Raw genomic sequence first — 23,205 nt, forward strand, 5'->3', positions numbered from 1 at the left:
GATTAATCATTACTTGATTAAATACTTCACTAATCTGCTTTAAAGCATTGTGCTATGCCTGTTTAAGTTTTACTATTATTACAGCTAAACTATCACAACGTCTTCCTTGACAAAACAGTATAAAATGTCATAGTATCTGAAAAAGAGTGGCGAATGGCACATGAATACAAATCATCACTATATGTACAACATTTACAAGTCATGAAAATAATTCAGACAGACTTTAATGCACCATCAAGAACTTAGTCAAGTTATAGCAACATCATCTTGAAAAAAATGTGTCTTCAAAAAGGCACAGACAGGAGAAAAGATGAACCAAACCATGCAGAATGAAACTAACATCTTTTTGTGCAATGAAGCAAAACTCAAGTTTAGAGCAATTGTGTAATACAGCAGAATGTTTTCCCCCACCTTGCCAACACACACACACACACATGTATTAGAACATACCATGACAAACCAAAGCAGTTCATACACAGAAACAGCCTTTGAGACTTCACAGAAAGTGAATTGCTGAGTGATACATTCATGTTATTTACAGTATTATGCGAGCCACTGGGGCACAAACTAAGCTTCAATTGATTCAGTGCTTCTATTCCAGTCTTGTCTTGTGTGAGTCGTGTATACTAACGCACTTGTGGTACCTCACTGATTATTGAGTTTTAGGTTAATAAAGTATAATTATTTCTGTTGATTTCTTTGAGACATACAGTATACAGTACACTGAAGGGGGTTATGCAGCAAACCATATTTAACTGGTTTTTCAGTTGTCCAATCCACACCAATGGAAATCCACAACACATTCTTTACATTCATTACATTTCTGTGCATCATTATTGTCTATTGCTACTGCACATACAGTGTACTATCAAAAGCTCACTCTTTATCAGGATTTTGCGTCCACAGAAGCAGTACATACTCCTTGGTTGCAGCTTCCGCTCTATAAAGTGACATTTTACACTTCCTCTTTTCTCTGACCCACCAACATCAAGCCACTCTGTGTGTGTGAGTGAGTGTGTGCGTGTGCGTGTGTGTGTCAAAACAACACACTGTTGAATTGATTGACAATGCAAATGCTCCTGAAAGATCCTGGAAGACGTCATTGACCTTCAATTAACTTTCTTTGACTTCATGACACTTCTCTCCTTGGCCGTCATGGCAAATCATCCTCTGAACACCCTCATCATGACACTTATCTCCTTGACCTTTGTGGCAAAGCATCTGACCCCTCCTCATCAGCAGGGAAGACCATCTTAATCATTACCACTCTTATTCAACCTCTAATTCATTATGGTGAGAAGGTATATTTTCCCTCTCCTCCTTATCACAAATGTCTCAGTTAATTTGTGATAAACACGTACCTTTTTACTATACTTCATCGACATGCATTATTTCTAAATCAATCCACATTAGGCCTTTTTCCACAACTGAAATGACAAAAAAACAAAAGGCAGGCCGTTTCAGATTCCCATCTGTCCGGCTTTGTGCATATTCAGCATGCCGGCTTGCATGTGCATCGTGAGGTTTTCCTACAGCATCTCTCCGGACATATCAGAACACCTCAGGAAACAACATCATACGGCAGTATTCTTATTCTGTACCATTTCAACATGAGTACCGTATATTCCCAGGAATAGTTCTCCAGTGTCGTGAGATGAAATAAAAATGACTCCAGTGACCGCAAGAAACCATGATGGCAGAAGAGAAAGCAAGCACTAACATGACCGACCAATAATGTCGAAGAGTCACAGTAGCATGACAGTAACTGAGAAACTCTCTTTAGTTTAGTACAGAAATTCCAGTAAAAATGAATACTGCAAAAAAAGCGCATTTTCACCCCTTAACAGGAGAGGGCGATGTCTGTCCACTAATTGTCTGTATCTGGTCCAGTGCTGCATTCACACTCCCTTTCCCCTTCAAAATGGGGTTTTCAGTTTCTGCTCAGACAACTAGACATGAGCCTCATTCTAAGCACCATAGAATGATTTCCATGCTAGTTGTGCGACTGTCAGTTCTTGATCTCCAGGATGGAGGGGTTGTGGTCCAGGATGTTCAGGATGATCTTGTCCATGTACTGCCGCAGACGGAAATTGATTTCTTCCTGCTCCTTCAGGGCATCCATTAACTAGGGAGAGAGAGTGTAATGCATCAGATTGATCCGATTTTACATGGTTCGCCTTCTCGTATGACGTACTTCCATCTATGTTGTTTGAAGTCTGCAGAGCATATCACACCAACATTTCAATGCATACTTTTATGAGTGAGTGGCAAATACATACATTTTATTGGGCCTAGTTGTTAACCCTCTAAGACCCAGCGTTGCTTTTTAGCAACAATTGTATTTTATTTAATTACTAATTTCTTTTTTTTTTTCTGTTCTTTTTTCACCTAAACGTCATCAGTGATGTTCATTGCAATGCCATTTCAATGCCATTGGTCATGATATTTGCATATAAATACCCCCCACAGAGGCTGAAATTCACACAAATTAAAAATGTCTGATTGATTTTTTTTTAACCTAAGACTTTTGACCTTTACCCTAATAAAAGTAGGTCAAATAATTGTAATATATGTTTTTTTGTGATCATTAGAATGTCTAGAATATGTTTTATTCATTATTGTGAAAGATATCCCCAAAATGTAAATTATTAATTTATTATATTATTATATAATTATTATATAATTATTATAAATTTTTCATCAAACTTTATGTTTATTTATTTTTTAGTCTTAGTCCTAGTAGTTCAAAGTAGTAGTAAGGTTGAAATCTATTTTTTGCAAGTAGAAATTAATGCGGGTGATAGAGGGTTAAGGCGCATACCACATACAGGCTCTAAGGCAGGCTTATAGAGAGTTGCGGGTTCGCTTCCTGAACCCGACGACCTTTACTGCTTGCCACTCCCATTCAATCTCTCCCCCACCCCCCATTATGTTTACATTGTTGCTGATTCAATATCAGAATAAATGCTTAGACCTATTATTTCCATCATACTATTCAGTGGCCATTTCTAAGATTTTGTCTGGTGCCGACGTGCAAAATACAGAATACGTTTATTTATTTAATGATAGCGATATATTTACCACCTTTAGGCAGTATATATAGCCTAGGGTTTTACCTGGTCTCTGGAGGCGTTGTCTATCTCAGCAGCCAGAGACTGGGCCTTAGTCTGTGTGGCAAACAGGTTCTTGGCTTCAAAAAGACTCAGGCTGAGGATCTGACCGTTCAGCTCATCGTTCTGTTCCCTCAACTTCTGATTCTCCTAGAGTGAGAAGAAGAGATGGAGAAAAAAGGAGGGGGGGGGGGGGGGGGGAGCAGTTAGCATCACCTCTACAGTGCCATCTAGAGGCTGCCCAAAGCGATGATGTTTTAGAATGGTTACTCCCTTTGCTCCTGCCAAACTCCTCTGCATCCACGCTCGGTTAGTACTGTAGCGTCTGAAAACTATCAAGCCGCACACAGCAAGTCAACAACAACAACACACTGCTCTTGGTACCACAAGCAAACACACCGACACACACAACTATTTGGGCAACAACCCACAGGACAGAACAGGGGGTTATGTGGTGTTATGTCACAAACACGGTCACCTGTATTATTGGATGTGGCTCTCTATGTGCGTTTCCCCACGGGTGTTATGATTGCTCCACAATGAAGTTGCCCATGGGCACTGACAAGGGATCAGCTCTCCTGCCCACTTTACCCAGCCTGAACAAAACGGACTCCCAAATCAACCTCTGGGGGCAAGTTCACTCTCTACTGTGTTATGGTTAGTGGTTATTAAATCAGGAAGTCAAAGTTCACACGAAGCAACAGATTTTACCATTGGACCAGGACGGAACCGTGCCCCAGCCAGCACCAGATGCTGGAATTCGGGAGGGAGAAAGTCCTGGGATGCAAATCGCTGGACACACACATAAATACAAAGATTATGTGTTTAAGGTCATGAGTTCAGCCTTCACTTGCTTGATGTCACATGGCACTCGATATGTACTGTACGCAGCATAACACGTTTGTCTGAAACGTGTTATGCGTGTCATTTCAAATAAGGACAGTTCTAAATGTGGAACCTGTAGAAATTAAATTAGTAAAAGATAATAGAACATTGGAAGAAAAAGGAAAGACAGACAGACAGAGAATGCAAGAGACAGGTGGATATTCTATTAAGAGAAGAGAGAGACCTGCGACTACTTAGTTCCCAGTCAACGATGGCTTCAGTCTGTTCAATGTAAAACATCATGGTTTACTTTTTATAAGACATCTTAAAACCATGCTCTTCTGATCTCTTATCTCTAATGTTTACTTTACAAGGTCTGTTCACTTAGTGGGAACTGGAAACAACAGCAACACATTTAAGTGCCTTTGGGATCTTGACTCTTGGCAGCCATTTATCTTGAGACAATGTCACCCTGGTGACCCTACGTATGCGTTTTTGTAAAGCTTTTCAGTGTAGGCTTAAATGGTACAGATACAGTAATGGTAGTGTGACGTAGAAATGCTATTTTGCGATTTAAATGACCTTGTATGTTGATAACGGCTCAGCAAATAAGCCTCATGCTATTTGATGGAGCATATCAATACACTCACCTCAATAACGTACAATGTACAGCACAATTATAATTTATAACTAACACAAACATCCCTATGTCTTTCAGTACTATTCGTTTATAAGGTTCGAAAGCAGTCTGGGGAACCTTAGGGGTTATTGAGGTTGACTCCCATCCAAATGAGGAGCAGTTTAATTTCACCATAATTCAAATCACTTGATAATCATTACACTAAAAAAATAAATGCACGTGCGAGTGCGACTAGTCTAACATGTTTAAATATGGCCGTTGTTAAGCTATTCTATTCCAAATGAACAAGTATGACATTCAGACATTTAAACCAAAAATGTTTTATTTATTTATTTTTATATTTTTATTCTCCAGGATATATTCATTTGAAACCATGGCTTTATGAAAGTCAATATTATAACTTTAGATTCCATCCTGTTGGCAGACTTGGCACCTCTTTTATTATTTTTCATTAAGAGTAGCTAATAATTTTTACCCTATTGGCTCACAAAGGCCTCCTGAATATTCCTGTGACAAAACTGAAAACCAACCTTTGCAGTGTGGTTGCTCCCACACTGTGGAACGCCCTACCCTTATCAATTAAAAATGCAGAGTCTGTTGAAGGTTTCAAGTCCAAGTTAAAAACTCACTTATTTAGGTTACATTTTATCTTGTAAACTTTTACTTTTAGTTTGACCATCATTGTTGTCAATTTATGTTTCTGCTCTTACTCTTTGTTGCGTTTGCTCCTTTGTGCCTTGTTTTAACTTGATTGTTTACATTGTTATTTTTACTGTACAGCACTTTGTAACTTTGTTTTGAAAAGTGCTCTATAAATAAAATGTACTTACTTACTTACATGCCCATAAGGAAGGAGCTATCGCGCCAGCCCGTAGGAACCGCTAGCGCAGCGACAAACATAGATTAGATATAAAAATCTAGATGCCGCTACAGTTCATTGGAGCGACCTGTATCGCACAGGAGGGCGGAAGTGTGCCTCAAGTGCAGAAGGCCACTCAAGACTTATTGGAATCTAGCTGTATTAAAACATCATACAGCCGAGCCTTCTAACGCATTTATGTCCATTCACGCCCCCCACCTGCCTCTGATTGGCCTACCGAACGTCCACTCTGTGACGCAATGCGGAAAGCTCGCCCTCCCTGTGAGATATAGAGACGCCCCAGAGCCCGAGGGAGGCGTCTAACCTTTCTATGTCTAATATGGCTACAAAGATCATCCCTCCTTGTCCTGAACAAGGGCCAGTTGTGTTTGCGTAGACACTCCTAGATTCTGTGGTGGTGGTGGACACCGAGCACCACGCATGGCCCCTCTTCTTCGACATGACTATGTATACGTCTCAGACGGTGTGTTTCATTTAACCCATTCTGGACGGGTGTTTTAACTAAGCATTATGTTATACTTTAGCTACTGAAAAATAGCAGATCTACAAGCTCATAGCGCGCCACTCGGTGGCGCGCTATGAGCTTGTAGGTCTGCTATTTTTTGGAAAATCATGCAAATGCGGCACAATTTGTTTTTGACTTTTTTTTGTTGAGTGGTGCAACCACTCCAAGGAACAGCAATGTCCTGTTGGTTCATGGGTCGGTTAATGAGCACCAGTATGAGTACCAGCAGGGGCACTGTTGTGCCATGCAGTGCAAAAAATCTTGCCGTTATATTCGACAACCACTTCAATAGTGTGGTACGAGGCGTCAAAAAAACAGCTCCCGTAGGTTTTTGTGCTAAAATAGATTTCTTTGCAGATCTTGGTTCTATAGGGTCCAAACTATGAGAAAATGATGGGGTTCAAATTTTCCCGACCCCCACCCCGTTTCTGGGGGGGTCATCTATTTGGGACCTCCCAGAACAGTATGCCAGCCAGTTAATGTCCGATCTTCATAATATTAGAATTGTTTAGTATGTTTTAAAACATTCTGAGTTGATTTCTTAAACTTTTAAAGTGGTCAAAATAATCTTTTTTGACTTTTGGTAGGGGTGTTTCCTCACCTGGGACCTCCCGGACTGACCCCTGGGCCTATCCCAGTTCTCATTACATTCCTTGCTCTGCTCCTGCTCCAGAATATTGTCAAATTAGATAATAAATTAAGCATAAAAGTATTTGTAGCTGGGCTCTGATATAAAAAAATAGTAGTAGCCAATACCAGGGGTCTTCCACAGGGGGCCCATGACCCCTAGGGGGTCCTCAGAGTTACTATACAGGGGCCCACCAAATCATTGTGGGGTAGGAACTTTTTTCTTTTTTTACATTAAACCACTTGAACCATAGCATCCCTTTTCCAAGGAGAACTTTAGCCAACAATAGCTGATCTACAAGGTTGTAGTTTGAGCTTGTAGATCAGCTATTTTCAAAGTAAGGTGCCTCAGACCCAAGTGTAGCAAATATTGCTGCTAAATAAAGATCAGTCAAGATCAGCCAGGCTGCTGCTGTCTTTCTCTTTTCTCTTTGTCTTTCTGTTGTCGCCGTCGGTCAGGTGACTGGGAGGGCTACTTGTCATCCTTAGAGAAACTCATCAAGTATTTCTTTGCTCGTGATCTCCTTAAATATGCTCGACTGATGCCAGTCTATCTTGCCCAAATGAACGCTCTTGAACAGGATGACCCAGAAACATGGAACGCACTGAAGTCAGGTGAATTTGTGGTGGCAAAGTCAGAGATACCGTTCACTCATCTCTTCACAGATCAAGCCCTTGAGCAGGAAATCAAGAAGCTACAGTAAAGGGACATGGTGGGATGGTTGGACTCAGTAGAGATGAAGCAGCTCTGGACCGACTACTACGACTAGTCACTACCACACCTCATCTTTCTGGTCTAGTGAATCAGTACCTCAACAGCTTCCCAAAAGCTTCCAGGTCTTCAAGGAAAGAACATTATCAGCTCTCAGGAGAGATTGCATTGAGGTCAAGAGAAAATGCTCTCAAGCAATGTAATGACTGGGTAGGAAAATTTGTTGGAATCTCCAAGAAGACATGGGTCAATGCCTACTTGAGGCTTGATGATGATCCTGCCATTAACTGCTTCAAGGACCTTGGAATGGGTTCCATTCCTCCTGAGCTTGTTAACGGCAAGCTTCCATCACCATTGGAGTCATTGGAGCATTTTGCATGCCGTGTGCAGCTGCTCAAACAATAACCTGCCTTGCACTCCTCTCTGCAAATGCTATGGTGGAGACTGTGTCAACACTATCAGGGAGGACATTCAAGATGATGATGACGAAGATGAATTGATCCTGCAAATAATGTATTGTAGGCATAATTGACCATGGGCTCTTTAAGAGGATAGGTGTGTGTGTGTGTGTGTGTGTGTGTGTGTGTGTGTGTGTGTGTGTGTGTGTGTGTGTGTGTGTGTGTGTGTGTGTTTGTGTTTGTTGTGTTGTTAGTGTGAGTGCAGTGTGTGAAATAAATGGACACGTTCTGCATGCCCAAAGTGAGAAGTTGCAATACCTTTATTCCCTGCAGTAACATCTGTCAACAATAATGGTAGAATACTAATAAACTATCAAAGTCAAAGGTACATAAACGCAAGATATTCTAATAATATTCGAAATACTTGCAAATCACATATATGGGTGCTGTGGAAGACCCCTGGTATTAACTACTACTCATTTTTGTAAACTTGTAATGCTTAAATTATTATCTAATTTGACATTGTTCTGGAACAGGAGCAGAGCGAGGAATGTAATGAGTACTGAGATGAGTCCGGGGGGCCTCGGGTGAAGAAAGACCCCAACCAAAAGTCAGAAAAGATTATTCTGGCTACTTTCAAAGTGTAAGAAATCAACTCAGAATATTTAAAAACCTATAAAACAACCCTAATATTATGAAAATCGGACATTAATTGTCTGGCGTACTATTATGGGGGGGTCCCAAAATATATGACCCCCCAAATAAGGGGTGGGGGTCGGGAAAATTTGAACCCCATCATTTTCTGACAGTTTGGACCCTATGAAAGCCAAAAAAGCAAAAAAAAACACTTTTAGCAAAAAAATCCTACGGAAATACATCTCGTACCACACTACAACTTTGACAAACAGATCAGCTCGGTTGTTAAAACTAGTTTCTACCATCTACGTCTACTTGCCAAGATCAAACTTTAACTTCCCCTCAAACAATTCGAAACAGTCATCCACTCATTCATGAGTACACCCCTCCATTCCGAAACACTTGGGTGGAGGTGGGTGGAGGTGGTGTTCCGAAAAATATTTTTCGGAATGGCAATGTTTCGGAATGGTGGGGTTTCAGAATGGTGGGGTTTCGGAATGGTGGGGTTTCGGAATGGAGAGCTGTCCCCCTCATGCATCTCCTCTAGACTAGACTACTGTAACGCCCTTTACCATGGTATCCCCCAATCCTCTCTCAGACGACTCCAATTGGTACAAAATGCTGCTGCCCGCCTCCTCACCAGTACCAAAAAATATGACCACATCACACCAGTCTTAATTTCACTCCATTGGCTCCCCATAAAACAAAGAATCGATTTTAAGATTATTTTATTCACCTTTAAATCCCTCAACGGCCTGGCCCCCCCATATATGGCCGAACTCATACATCAATACAACCCCACCAGAGCTCTGAGGTCTGCGGACCAGTCATTGCTGACCGTGCCAACATCACAAACCCTCAGAACAAGAGGTGACCGCGCTTTTGCGGTGGCAGCCCCTAAGCTCTGGAACAACCTCCACCCCCCATATTAGAAGTGCTCAATCAATTAACATCTTCAAATCCCTTTTCAAAACGCACCTTTTTTCCCTTGCTTTTAATGTGAACTGATATTAACCTTTTTAGGCACTGTATAGTATTTGAATTTGTTTATTGTTGTCTTTTGTTGTGAAGCACTTTGGTCAACTTTGGTTGTTTTATACGTGCTATATAAATAAAGATTGATTGATTGATTGATTGATTGATGCAGAAACAGAGAGAGAGAGACAGTGCTGCACTGTTGCCTGCTAATGAGATAGAGAGAGAGAGAGAGAGAGAGAGAGAGAGAGAGAGAGAGATGAGGGGGAGGGGGGGGGGGGGGGGGAGGGGAGTTGCACCACTCGGTTCACACGGGTGTGATTTTATTTCGACGTCAGGCCTAAATGGGTGTGTGTGTGTGTGTGTGTGTGTCTCGAGCCGTACCTGTTTGAGTCTCTTCACCTCGTGCTCCAGTTCCATCTCCCTGGTCCTGTAGGTGATGTCGGACAGGCTGGAGGAGGAGCTGCGACCGCGCCCGGGCTTCTCCGTCTCCAGCTTGAACAGCTGGAGGTGCTCCAGCTCCCGACGCAGATCCTCGATCACCTGCACGCACACACACACACACACACACACACACACACACACACACACACACACACACACACACACACACACACACACACACACACACACACACACAGGGAAAGGAAGAGTAGTTATCTAAGGTCAAAAGGAAAGGAAAGGTACTATGTTTACCCAGGGTAACTGGACTAAGCTCAAGAACTTGTTTACAGCCAGGCCCTGCTCATAGAACATTTCATGGTAGGGGTTCAATGCCTTGTCCAAGGGCACTTCAGCGGTGGTAATTTTAACGTGCCGGTCCGGGGATACGAACTAGCGACCTTCCGATATCAAGACCGCTCCGCAAACCGTTCGGCAGACGTAATAGTGCGTGTGTGCGTGTGTGTGTGTGTGTGTGTGTGCTTGTACAGTATCTGGACTCAGTCCATGAGTCTGCACTCTGCAGTGAGGGTAGTCTGAAGGCGATAGAAATAGAGAGAGAGACACAGAGTGAGAAAGAGATAAGATGGAAGGAGTGCTTGTGAGAAAGAAGTTGAGTGTGTGTACGTGGTGTACACATACATGCATTAGTGTGTATGCGCGCGCGCGCGCGTGCGTGCGTGTGTGTGTGTGTGTGTGTGTGGGGGGGGGGGTGTAGTGTGTCGGTCATTTTGCCTCACCTCCTGCATTGCCTCCTTCTCCTTCTGGAACTGCTGCCTGTTTTGCCTCAGTTTGTCCATCATCTTCCTGTATAGGTCCATCTCGTCCTTCAGACGCAGACTTGTGTCCTCCAGCTTGTCCGTCATCCTCTGTTTCTCCTGACAACAGACAAATAACACTCATTTCACTGCTGTTTATTTTCACACGCTTGCCTCCACGAGTGAAGTTAGACAGGGTTGTGTAACTTTTCCCCCCCATTCTGTTTGTTTGGCTGTCGGCAAAATAACAAGAGAACAGATGGCTAAACGTATGATTCAAAAGAAGAAAGAGGACACACTGCACTTTGACACAATGCAAACAGTATTTTAATGATAAACAACAACAGATAAAGACCTTTGTCTGTCCAAACGTTGTAAAATCCCGTTTGCCTTGTGGCTAAGAGCAGTGTGGCCCCTTTCTTCTTTTAAGGTATTTTTGCACTCGACACTGGTGTCACTGCTTGTTACTTTGCAGTATGCTGCCTCAAAGAGAGGTTTAATGTTTGTGTCAAAAAATGTCCACATTTACCTGCAATATATATTGAATATACTTAATACTTTTTATTATTTTTTATTCCTAATTTGATTCTGCTGTGACCATTTTGTGGACACAGCAAGTACCGTAATTTCCGGACTATAAGCCGCGGCTTTTTACCCATGATTTGAACCCTGCGGCTTATACATCGGTGCGGCTAATCTGTGGATTTTTACAGCTAACGCAGAACCATCTCAGGCTCTGAGCTAACGTAGATGCGGTTTATATTCCGGTGCGGCTTATAGTCCGGTGTGGCTTGTATACGGGATTTTACCTACATTTGGCTGGTGCGGCTTATATTCAGGTGCGGCTTATAGTCCGGAAATTACGGTATACTGTTGGTCGGTTTATCCGTTTAAAACTTTCAAGTGAGAGCTGGAAGTATCTTATCACAGATATGACATGCTTGTTTTCCTCCATCATGCATTTTATCCACACTGTTAACCCATTTTGACCTGAGATCAGATTTAAAAAAAGATCTTCTACATCCTGACAGTTTTCTGAAATAGCTACGTTTCTATGTCAGTCGTTCTTCGATTTTTCAAAAATAGCAGACCTACAAGCTCATAGCGTGCCACTCGGTGGCGCACTATGAGCTTGTAGATCTGCTATTTTTCAATAGCTAAAGCATAACATAATGCTAACACCAAAAGGGGTTAAACACAAGAATTTCACTGCTTGCCATCATGCTGCTCTAGTGTCATGCATGTGACAATAAATCCTTTATGCTTCAATATGCATAACCTAATCTATACAGTACATCTTGTGCTAAAATTCATGCACACATACAAATGTATACTGTACATGCTCACACACACAGACACAAATGTACACATGCACACATATATACAGTCATGTTACTGAACACATTTCCATTTCGTGCCATAAAACTAAATGTCATACTGTACAGTGTAGGGGCTGAAAGTGATAGCTGCCGCCCTACATACTGTATATACTGTACAGTCTGAGAATAGAAGTGTTGTTCACAACTCAACCCAGATCTCACACCTGCTCTAAAGCACCACTTCTCCACCCTCCCTCCCTCCCTCTCCCTTTCACAAAACTCATTAGTTAATTTGCTTTCTCACTCTTGGCTTCTCCATCTCGCTTTCCTCCTCCGTGTGTGTGTGTGTGTGTGTGTGTGTGTGTGTGTGTGTGTGTGTGTGTGTGTGTGTGTGTGTGTGTGTGTGTGTGTGTGTGTGTGCGCGCGTGCGTGTGTGTGTGTGTACACTGTATGCTTGTTCAGTAGACACTAATTTATTCCTGAGAATTATTTTGACTATCAGGGACAACATCCCTGGACTAACAAGACTCTGTTGACAGTGTGTTAATATGGAAAACAAGACAGACACCGTCTGTGTTAGAGAAAGTCGACACGATAAGACATGGTGAGAATAGTGAGCCGCGGTAACAAGACAACTCGCCCCTTTTCCGTTTTCCTCCCGGAATTTTCCCCAGTGAGGGGTGGGAGAGGCTGGACAGCAGACGGCTGGACTTTGAATTTCTCCAACTAAAAAACTTTCACGACAGCTGACAGTCTAAGTACAAATATAATTTTTGAAAAGCTACTACATTGAAGTTGGCTATGTGGAGATTATCTGACGAGGTACCATTTGAGTGGGCAAAACCTTACATATACTAAATAATACTAAATTGTTCATAGGGTCAATATAAGTAAAATAATATAGCCTTTCCACAGGAGTATCTTTTTATATTTTTCCAAAAATAATACAAACAGCCAATAGCATATTACAAAGCACTGGGGAAAATTCCGGGAGTAAAACGGGCAAGCACCGGGGTGAGTTGTATTCGAGTGACTACACCGAGGCCCCCCGGGCAGCACCGCAGAGGATTATTGAAGCCGTCGTGGCTCGGTCGTCAAACCTGGTATTGCAAGACGTCCGCATTTAAAACGCTTCACGCTTCTGTCGTAGTGGTTTTCAACCCTTTTTCCCTTCTTCAGGGTATATTCATATACTCTGAAGAAGGCAACTTGTTGCCGAAACTTTGGGAAAATAATTCTTCAGGGTATATTCATATACTCTGAAGAAGGCAACTTGTTGCCGAAACGTTGTGAAAATAATTCTTCAGGGTATATTCATATACTCTGAAGAAGGCAACTTGTTGCCGAAACGTTGGAAAAACTTTTTTTATGGCATCGTGACTACGAGCTGCGCGGCCTCTTTCCTTTCTCAGTCATAGTTTTATCTCCTGCGGTCAGCACCTCCCCACTACTGGTGTGCGCTCCTACCTTTCTGTTTGTTCGATAGTATTGTAGATTACCTTTGATGCAGTAATGGTCACTTCACCGTCATCTTAGGACCCCACTGGTCTACTACTCTATACCATGGGTTTTCAACTGGTGGTTGCATGTGGTCCCTGACCATGCATATACTGTAATACGTACTGTAGGAAAGCATTATGTAGGCATATGATATTGCATAAATGTTGTCAGTTACTGGAACAGTCGGACGTCAAGAACTTACACAGAAAAGAGTCTAGAATCTCATGGGAAACTGTACCGGATTGCCTGGTTGAGTCACCATTATAAGGAAACTTCCCCATGTCATGTCTGCTCGCTCGCTCATACATAAATTGCAATGAACTGCATCATGAGTTTAATCTGGAAGGTTAATTTCCCCCCCCCACACCATGCCCATAACCCCCTCCTAACACAACAGTGGTCCCCGGGTTGAATCTCAGTCAGGGTGGTAGTCCCTGGTTCATAATAAGTTGAAAACCCCTGATCTATACGAACATAATTGGCTCATGATCGGGTGGAGATTGATCTTTGTTGCTGCATGTACTCCGTCTCCTATACCCTACAGGCTGGGTAGCGCCCGTCATCTTCCCGATGGGGGGTCCTCACTCACTGGCAGGTGAGTGGTAGGGTACGACGGTAGTGGCAGTAACGCAGGAATAGTGCAACCAAAGCGGACTTATATAATCGGGGATTTACCTCGTCCAGTTTTTCCGTCTGTTGCTTGAGCCGGCACATGTTCATGGACATGTCACTGTTGTCGTCCTCCACCTGCTGAAGTCTACACAGACACAGGAAGCCATGTTTCAGTGTAGGCAGGGAGAATAGAGACACAGGAAGCCATGTTTCAGTGTAGGCAGGGAGAATAGACTAGAGACACAGGAAGCCATGTTTTAGTGTAGGCAGGGAGAATAGACTAGAGACACAGGAAGCCATGTTTCAGTGTAGGCAGGGAGAATAGAGACACAGGAAGCCATGTTTCAGTGTAGGCAGGGAGAATAGAGACACAGGAAGCCATGTTTCAGTGTAGGCAGGGAGAATAGACTAGAGACACAGGAAGCCATGTTTTAGTGTAGGCAGGGAGAATAGACTAGAGACACAGGAAGCCATGTTTCAGTGTAGGCAGGGAGAATAGAGACACAGGAAGCCATGTTTCAGTGTAGGCAGGGAGAATAGAGACACAGGAAGCCATGTTTCAGTGTAGGCAGGGAGAATAGACTAGAGACACAGGAAGCCATGTTTCAGTGTAGGCAGGGAGAATAGACTAGAGACACAGGAAGCCATGTTTCAGTGTAGGCAGCGAGAATAGAGACACAGGAAGCCATGTTTCAGTGTAGGCAGGGAGAATAGACTAGAGACACAGGAAGCCATGTTTCAGTGTAGGCAGCGAGAATAGAGACACAGGAAGCCATGTTTCAGTGTAGGCAGGGAGAATAGAGACACAGGAAGCCATGTTTCAGTGTAGGCAGGGAGAATAGACTAGAGACACAGGAAGCCATGTTTCAGTGTAGGCAGGGAGAATAGACTAGAGACACAGGAAGCCATGTTTCAGTGTAGGCAGGGAGAATAGACTAGAGACACAGGAAGCCATGTTTCAGTGTAGGCAGGGAGAATAGACTAGAGACACAGGAAGCCATTTTTCAGTGTAGGCAGCGAGAATAGAGACACAGGAAGCCATGTTTCAGTGTAGGCAGGGAGAATAGACTAGAGACACAGGAATTTTTCAGTTTTCAGCACTTTTCTACTCCACTATACAATCTCAGAGGCAAATATTATACATTTACTCCACTACTATTATTTATTAGTTACTTTGTAGATTTAGATTATTATTAGGGCTGTCAAAGTTAACGCACTATTAACTAGTTAACTCACAATCCTTTTAATGGCACTCATTTTTTTAATGCGCGATTAACGCACTGTGAAGTTTGACAGAATGGTTGAGAGACGCATGCATGTGAATGCAGGCAGTCAGTGAGCCCCGCCTCTCTCCCCCTCTCTCTCTCCCAGTGAGTCTACACAATTAGAAAACTTAAAAAAAATGTTATTTTGATTGGCCAACATCAATACAGTTCTTTAGTTTGGGTCTGGAAGGCTAAATGTCATCAAATGGTGGTCCGTGGCTCAAATGCAGAATAAATAATGGGCCTTGATATGAAAAATCTTGAAAACCACTGATTTAAGGTATATTTAGAACGTATACAAAATATGCGATTAATTTGCGATTAATCACAGTTAACTATGGACAATCATGCGATTAATCAATCATCGATTGACAGCCCTAATTATTATATTATTACAAAACATAGACTAGCATTAACCACTTCAACCCTATATATATTTCAGCCACTTGAAAATAGCCGAACAGCTATTTTCAAAAGATTGTTATACAATTGATTTATATATTTGAAAACTCGTGAGATTCTGCATAATGAGTATTTTTGATGTGTGTGTGTGTGTGTGTGCGTGCGTGCGCTCGTGCGTGCATGCGTGTGTGCCTCACCGGTTGGTGAGCAGCTCTATCTGTGTGTTCTTGTCCCTCTCCATCTTGCTGTACGCCTCTCGGTGACGTCTCAGCTCCTCTCCCATGCTCTGCTCCGAACGGGACTCCTGGTCTTTGAGCAGCTCCTCCAGCTCGTGCACTCTGAGGAGAACGACGCGGAGGACACGTTACATACAGTACCACAGAGAACTGTTTCCCAAACAAATATACAGATTCTGACCCGAGATCGGATTCTATGAATGTCTTTTACATCCTGACAGTTTTCTGAAAACGCTATGTTTCTATGTCAGTCGTTCTTCGATTTTTCAAAAATAGCAGACCTACAAGGTCGTAGCGCGCCACTCGGTGGCGCGCTATGAGCTTGTAGATCTGCTATTTTTTCAATAGCTAAAGCATAGCATAATGCTAACACCAAAAGGGGTTCCCGCCCCCAAAATGGGTTAAAATGTTTTGCTCTCAATGAGACGTACTGCGGCAGTAATGCCTATTTACCTCGAATGTACAAAAGGAACCGTTAGGAAAATGAGTCAGACAGCAGGTGATGCATTGTTTAGCTATCTACAGTATGTATTCCATAATGTGTATGGAACAGTTGAGAAACCACAAGCTTCCGCAGTCGCTACATTGTTAACACACTGCAGACAGATATATAGATTCATAACGGGGGACTTCCACAAGTGCTGCTGTAACATAGACGGTTTCATTCAAACACTCTAGGTAGAAATTAGAACCATTATGACATGCGATATGAAGTCGGATTTACAAGAAAGAAGAACTGAGATATCATGTTATAATTACAAGAAAGAAATCTAGATTATAATACTAATGCTAGATAATAATGGGGAAAATGGGTTACCCAGGTTCAATGGCATTGTCTTAATTTATTTTTCTCTTTCTTTCCCTTTATGTTTTTTTGTTGTGGTTTGGTAGTGTAGTGTATTTTAATTTATTTTAATCATAAAAAAGAAAAGAAAAAGAAAAGAGAGACTACAAGACAAAAAACTTGTCACACGTGTGCGTGTTCTCTTGTTGGACAGTACCTGTGCACGAGGTGTGTGTTCTCCTGCTTTAGCCTGGACTTCAGTTCACCGTTCACTAAATTGTCACTCTCCAACTCCGCTACTTTCCTCTCCAAGAAGCTCACCTGGCAAAGAGACAGCAGGGGAGAGAGAGAGAGAGAGAGACGGAGACACGAAGACAGAGAGACAAAGAGACAGCAGGGAGGAAGAGAGAGAGAGAGAGAGAGAGAGAGAGAGACGGAGACACGAAGACAGAGAGACAAAGAGACAGCAGGGAGGGAGAGAGAGAGAGACGGAGACACGAAGACAGAGAGACAAAGAGACAGCAGGGAGGGAGAGAGAGAGATGGAGACACGAAGACAGAGAGAGAGATGGAGACATGAAGACAGAGAGAGACAAAGAGAGCAGGGAGGGAGAGAGAGAGAGAGACGGAGACACGAATACAGAGAGAGACATAGAGACAGAGAGAGAGAGAGAGAGAGAGAGAGAGAGAGAGAGAGAGAGAGAGAAAGAGAGACAGAGACACGAAGACAGAGAGAGAGAGATATTGAGAGAGAGAGAGATAGAGAGTACAGTCAGTGTTTAGACTAGTAGAGTGTGAGTGTACCTTTCACACTGATCAGAAACCTCAACACTTGAATTTGGCATGAAGGGCTAATACTCAACCTGTGGTCAGGGGCTCCAGGCCGTGAGGGTGCTGCAAGTGGGCGCCCAAATAATTGGCACAAAACACTACAAATTTTAACGATAATATTATGACAATAATATTAAAAAGTGATACTACTTTGATTCCATTGATCCGAGGCAAGGTGGAACACAAGCAATTATTGATCATATTGACTGCCAAGGACGTGTTTAGACGACCGTCCATCCAAGGCCCATACCACCAAGGGCGTGTTTTGACGGGTTTTGGTGTGTTCGGCGTTCATGCTGGATGGCGCTCTTTGCTAACATACGAGTCACCATTTGACTCACAGTGAAACAGTCTAGCAGGAAATCACGTGATGAAAAAAATCACACACGTGTGAACTGAGTGGTGCAATTCCCCCCCCCCCCCTCTCTATCTCTCTCTCTCTCTCTCATTAGAGACACAGCACTACCCCTCTCTCTGTTTCTGGCGCCCCCTACTGGTATAAATAAGTCACATACTCGTGCTCATAGTTCCAGGTACACAGGTAAACAGGTACACGGACATTGCTGGTTGTAGGAGTGGTTGCACCACTCAAAAAACAAAAAAACAGCCACGTCCACTTTCATATTATTGATTTGGACAAATGCAGTTCTCTCGGCCTCCGTGTTTTCCTCTCCATTTTTGGCCAGACGATAAATAGAGAAACGAGGGTCTCTGGTTATCGTCCTGGAGATAAATATTCTGTGACTACTTGAAAGGTAAGGTTATACGGAATAATTCGCTGGCAGGGGCAGAATTATTTATTTATTTACTCTGGCGTAAAATGAGTTAAAGTAAACATATGACGGAGAGGGCTGAAACGTGTCAGGCTACGTGACACACCCACCTGACTACAAGTGGTCAGATGGGTGGGCTGCTTTCAATATTTTACTCGAAAAGGTTGAGAAACACCTGCTGTATCATTCTGAACACATCGTACGGTGGACGATCAATTACCTATTCAAGTGATCGAAATGACACAGAACTTTAGAGCAAAAGCTGCAGCCATGCAGTCGCACTTCCCATGAGCGTCTAGCCCTAGTGCTACTAGCCAAAAGATGAGGTACAGAACATAATGTTCAATGACAAGCACACCACAAACACGTGCATAAAAACACAGTCACACTAGGACACACACACGTACACACACAAAAAATGCATACCTTCTCGTTGATGTCGATGTCACAGGAGTCGATGCTGTCTCTGAACAGGTCCTCTGTGCTGCCGTTGCTACTGCTTAAGTTGCTATTCTGGAGCAGCTGCCTGCTCGAACAAACGTACACACATACACACACACACACACAACCTTAGAGAGAGGAACAAGGCCAGGTGAGATGCAGCTGGTGCTGCGTGTGTGTGTGTGTGTGTGTGTGTGTGTGTGTCTGTGCGCGCGTGCGTGCCTGTGTATAAAGACAGAGAGATAGAGGGCATCCTGCACAGACTGCCGCAGCATAGCAGGGAAGTATAGGACTGTATGTCCATGAGCTGTGCCTAGCAGAGGAGTTGGAGGCAGCTATTACAGTAAATGTGTGTGCATTTTGCAGACGCACACACGCACACACACACACACACACACATTCACCCAGGCCAGGACACACCCAAATTGGTTTTGATCCCATACATCCTGCATTATAGACAAACTTACTAGCATGATTGGAAAACGTACACACACACACACACACACACACACACACACACACACACACACACACACACACACACAGTGTCACTATAGCTACCCTTCTCTACCTAATGGAATGACTTCACAGCAGCAAGCGTCCATTCAATTACCAAGATTGCTGATAAAGACAGGAGAGGTGAGAAGAAGAAAGGAGACAAAGAAAGGGGAACATGATGTGACGAGAAGAAAAGAAAAGTCAAAAGGAGGAGGAGGAGGATTGTTTTAAAACAGAAAACAATAAAGGGCTGGCTGTGGGGAAGAGAAAGGACAGAAGAGGGTTGGGCACAGTTTAACAAACCCTCATATAGCATTCATAGATCAGGACTGTCTGGCAGACCACAATAACTCACCAGGAAGGGAAGGGGGAAAATAGGACAAAGACCTACACCGTTACTGTGACTACGCCGTAAACTCCTCAGTGTTACTTTAACACGGAGCGTACAGATATAACCAAATAGATTTGGTTGCATGTGTGTGTGTACACTCTCTGAGTTACAAATGGATACATTAACGCCATGGGTTTTACCGTGTACTGCACCACCAATCTGCAATGCACTCACACTGGCATTTCAGATTTAATTTAAGGAGAGCTCACGTGGCTAATTTGCAGATACAGTGGCTGTGGCGCTTATATGGTTGCCAGCTGAGAAGCATCACTGCAAAGAATACCAAAGGACCTCTCTATACGACACAGTCATAAAGTACTTACTGACCTCGCTGTCAAGACAAATAGTTCTCCAGTTCTTCTAATTAGCTTTGTTAGTATTGTTACTAATTAACTATACCATTCCATACCCGGGGATGCCGGTCAATGACTGGTCATAATGATGTCACCCTGACAAAAGCAACCTACAACCAATAACGCCACAATGTCCATCCAGGTTATGGGACTGCAGCCATGACTACGGGTCCCATAGCCTCCATAAGGGGCGAGCTCCAAAAGTGGCAAAGATGCTATTAAAACAGCCTATTCATCCCATAGCATAGCCTGTGGCAAAGATGTTATTAAAAACAGCCTACATTTTGGAAAAGTGAAGCATCAGCATATATGGATAACCTTCATTTAAGCACACACACACACACACACACACACACACACACACACACACACACACACACACACACACACACACACACACACACACACACACACACACACACACACACACACACACACACACACACACACACACACACACACACACACGAAAGTGACGTACCTTCCAAAGGCTGTGCTGGAGATTTTCCTATTGGGGCTGAAAAACAAAAACAAAAGTCTTTATCACAGCCACATTGCTAACATATCATTTATATATTATATATTTAACATTACTAAATTAATTAATAACATATTTCATAAAATAGATATCATATGACGTGATGAAATGCACGTCACGAGGCTACGCGGATAGCCGGACGGACATGGTAAGTATAATTTGGCCTTAACGCTCTTCTATATTACCACAAGTTCAATTAAGCAATATTACACGAGAGGGTGTGGTTTAACGTGATTATTGCCACGACAGTGATTTGGTAAGGAACGAGACGAAGTCGAGTTCCGCAAGCATCACTGAAGTATATACAACAGTTACCCTTAAAACTAAGAAAATGGTAGATTTGTTTAGATTTTTTTTAATGGACAGATGTAGTCACTACGACCACAAATGTCCCAAGAAACTAGCTAGCCTAGCCACCGAGTTTGCTAGCGCTCTGGGAAAACAGAGCAGCTGAATTCTTTGTTTTGATTAGGTGGTGAATGGTGCCGGTTTGATCCACGGCTAGAAGGCCGTTTTAACCAATCAGATTGCTTCCTCGAAACGGCCTGTGGTATAATCACAGTTTAACCACACCCAAGTGATTGAGATGCTCACTCACACTGTCATTTCCAATGAGCGAGCGAGTTTCCCAAGACCTCTATTCAGAGTGAGATTGGAGGGCTGGACATGAAGGACTAGAACTAGATGAACTTCAAAAGGTGCAAAGACATGTTGTCAGACTCAACGTTCAAGTCCAAATTCGATCTAAACTCGCTGCCAATACTGCCTAAAATGATCGGTATCCTTGAGTATGCCAGTCTGATACCACATCATTTAATTCACAGTGAGACTTTTAATGCTTCAGTTGACGTTGCATGACTGTTTTATGCTATTACTGTACTATTTGCATTATTATTTTTACTAACTTGTAGCTGCATTTATTAATGGGATGGCATTGAACATATAAATACAGGAGACATAGCGGTTAGACTAAGGATGGATCAAATAGACATGACGAAATGTCTTTGCACCTTGAAGTTCATCTAGGTACAGTCTTGCATGTCGGAATCGGTATCCCGAAGGAAGAACTGGTCTCGCTACATCTCCAATAAAAACACATTAGCGACCCTGGTGGCCCGATCCAGTGGGTGAATAAACCTAATATAAATCACAATGGATCAATGACACGCAGAGATGTCATGACCTCTTAAGAGCCCTCACATACAGGTATTGATTGTGTGTGCGTGTGGGTGTGCAGTGCACGCGCGTGTAGAACAGCTATGAATGTTCAGTTACACAGGGTCAGGATGATGTAAAATCTAAAAATAGACTCCCTCTACTCCTTCTTATAAAAGGTTGATGAGGAAAGCTATTGTAAAAGTCACTTATATAACCATCAGTCTGCATGTGTGTGTGCATGTGTACGTGCACAAATATTGTATGTACTGTGTGTGTGTGTGTGTGTGTGTGTGTGTGTGTGTGTGTGTGTGTGTGTGTGTGTGTGAGTCTCTACCTGTTGGCTTTGAGGTTTTTGAGACGGGCCTCAAGGTCATTTAAAAGGTTGACCTTTTTGCAGCACTGTGAACAGTAGACATCCATCTGCTCACCGCTGCACAGCTGACGCACCTTACGAGGGGTCTGGCCCGCACTGCAAGGCAAGGCACGGCAAGGCAGTTTTATTGTGTGGCACATTTCAACAACAAGGCTCTATGCACACACGCCATTTTGGAAAGAACTTTTGGCCCCTTCCCAATTTCCTTCACATGTGTTAGCGCTGATACTAATGAAGGCTCTGTTCCATTCTGGTCAAACAGAGTCAGGGTACTGCTAGTGCTAGTGTGTTAGCTCACTGGAAACACTCTGCTACACCAGTGTGTCTCAAAGTGACCTTGAGTGGGTTCCATTTGTACACTCAGAGTGATGGGGGGTCCTTGAAATTAAAATGTTTGAGGATGACTGCACACTAAATGAAACAGAGCCTTAATTAGTATCATCGGTAAAACCTGTGAAGGAAGTAGGGACGCGGCCTGGAAGTAGGAAGAGTTATTCTGTGTGCATAGAGCCCATGTATATTATGTTGACCAAAACCAATACGAAAAATCTTCGCCGACTACCTTTTATCACCGACGCAAACAAAGTAACAACTAAGCTATGGTGACTAAAATATGACTAAAGAAAATGTTCAGGAGGGACTAGTGGAGAAGATTGGTTGCGCTCGGGTGCTGCACTCTGAAGATAGCAGATCTACAAGCTTGTGGATCGAATGGTATGTGCAGTAGCTTGTAGATTGGCTATTTTCAGCATGCAACCAGGTGTAAAATCGGCCATTACTACATTTTTGTCAACACAATTTTAGTCGACTAAAACTAGACTAAAACTAAAACATTTCAGATGACTAAAATATGACTAAAACTAAATTGCATTTTATTCAAAAGACTATGACTAAATACAAGTCAAAATGTTGCAACACTGTTACACAGAACATCAAGCAAAGGAAATTATACAATTGCACTAGGATGCATAAAACACTTTAGAACCACACATCCACGTGAAAGAGAGAGAATTAATAAAACCCTATGCACTCATGCAGAAGAAGTCATTTCAGTGCTGCCAATCAGTGCCTGTACCTTTTGTATAGTAGTGTTTACATAATTGTGAGCATGCTATTAACAGCTCCATTAGTTTAGAATGCAGATTGTGACTGAAAAACGGTTATAAAATCATATAACTGGTGCCGACTTGCGGTATAATGATCTGGCTACGTGCCCCAGTACAGC

At 42.8% G+C, this 23,205-nt stretch overlaps 1 protein-coding gene across 2 annotated transcripts in view; it reads right to left on the bottom strand.

Moving 5' to 3' along the window:
• Positions 1-202: 202 nt before the first annotated feature.
• rab11fip4b (RAB11 family interacting protein 4 (class II) b) overlaps positions 203-23,205 on the bottom strand; it is a 48,389-nt gene continuing 25,386 nt past the window's right edge. Inside the window, exons 4-13 of one of the 2 annotated variants that reach the window (XM_083766027.1) lie at positions 21,942-22,076; positions 20,393-20,428; positions 18,655-18,754; positions 16,843-16,946; positions 15,803-15,943; positions 14,002-14,083; positions 10,490-10,627; positions 9,711-9,851; positions 3,117-3,260; positions 203-2,125 (exon numbers count right to left, since the gene is read on the bottom strand). In XM_083766027.1, the coding sequence (XP_083622153.1) occupies positions 2,009-2,125; positions 3,117-3,260; positions 9,711-9,851; positions 10,490-10,627; positions 14,002-14,083; positions 15,803-15,943; positions 16,843-16,946; positions 18,655-18,754; positions 20,393-20,428; positions 21,942-22,076 (1,138 nt within the window). In that variant the 3' untranslated portion in view covers positions 203-2,008. Of the gene's footprint in view, positions 2,126-3,116; positions 3,261-9,692; positions 9,852-10,489; positions 10,628-14,001; positions 14,084-15,802; positions 15,944-16,842; positions 16,947-18,654; positions 18,755-20,392; positions 20,429-21,941; positions 22,077-23,205 lie in introns of both variants that reach the window. The other variant, XM_083766026.1, reaches the window with a different exon arrangement.

This window comes from Protomyctophum parallelum, assembly GCF_964188405.1.
Source record: "Protomyctophum parallelum genome assembly, chromosome: 5".
NCBI classification, from domain to species: domain Eukaryota; kingdom Metazoa; phylum Chordata; class Actinopteri; order Myctophiformes; family Myctophidae; genus Protomyctophum; species Protomyctophum parallelum.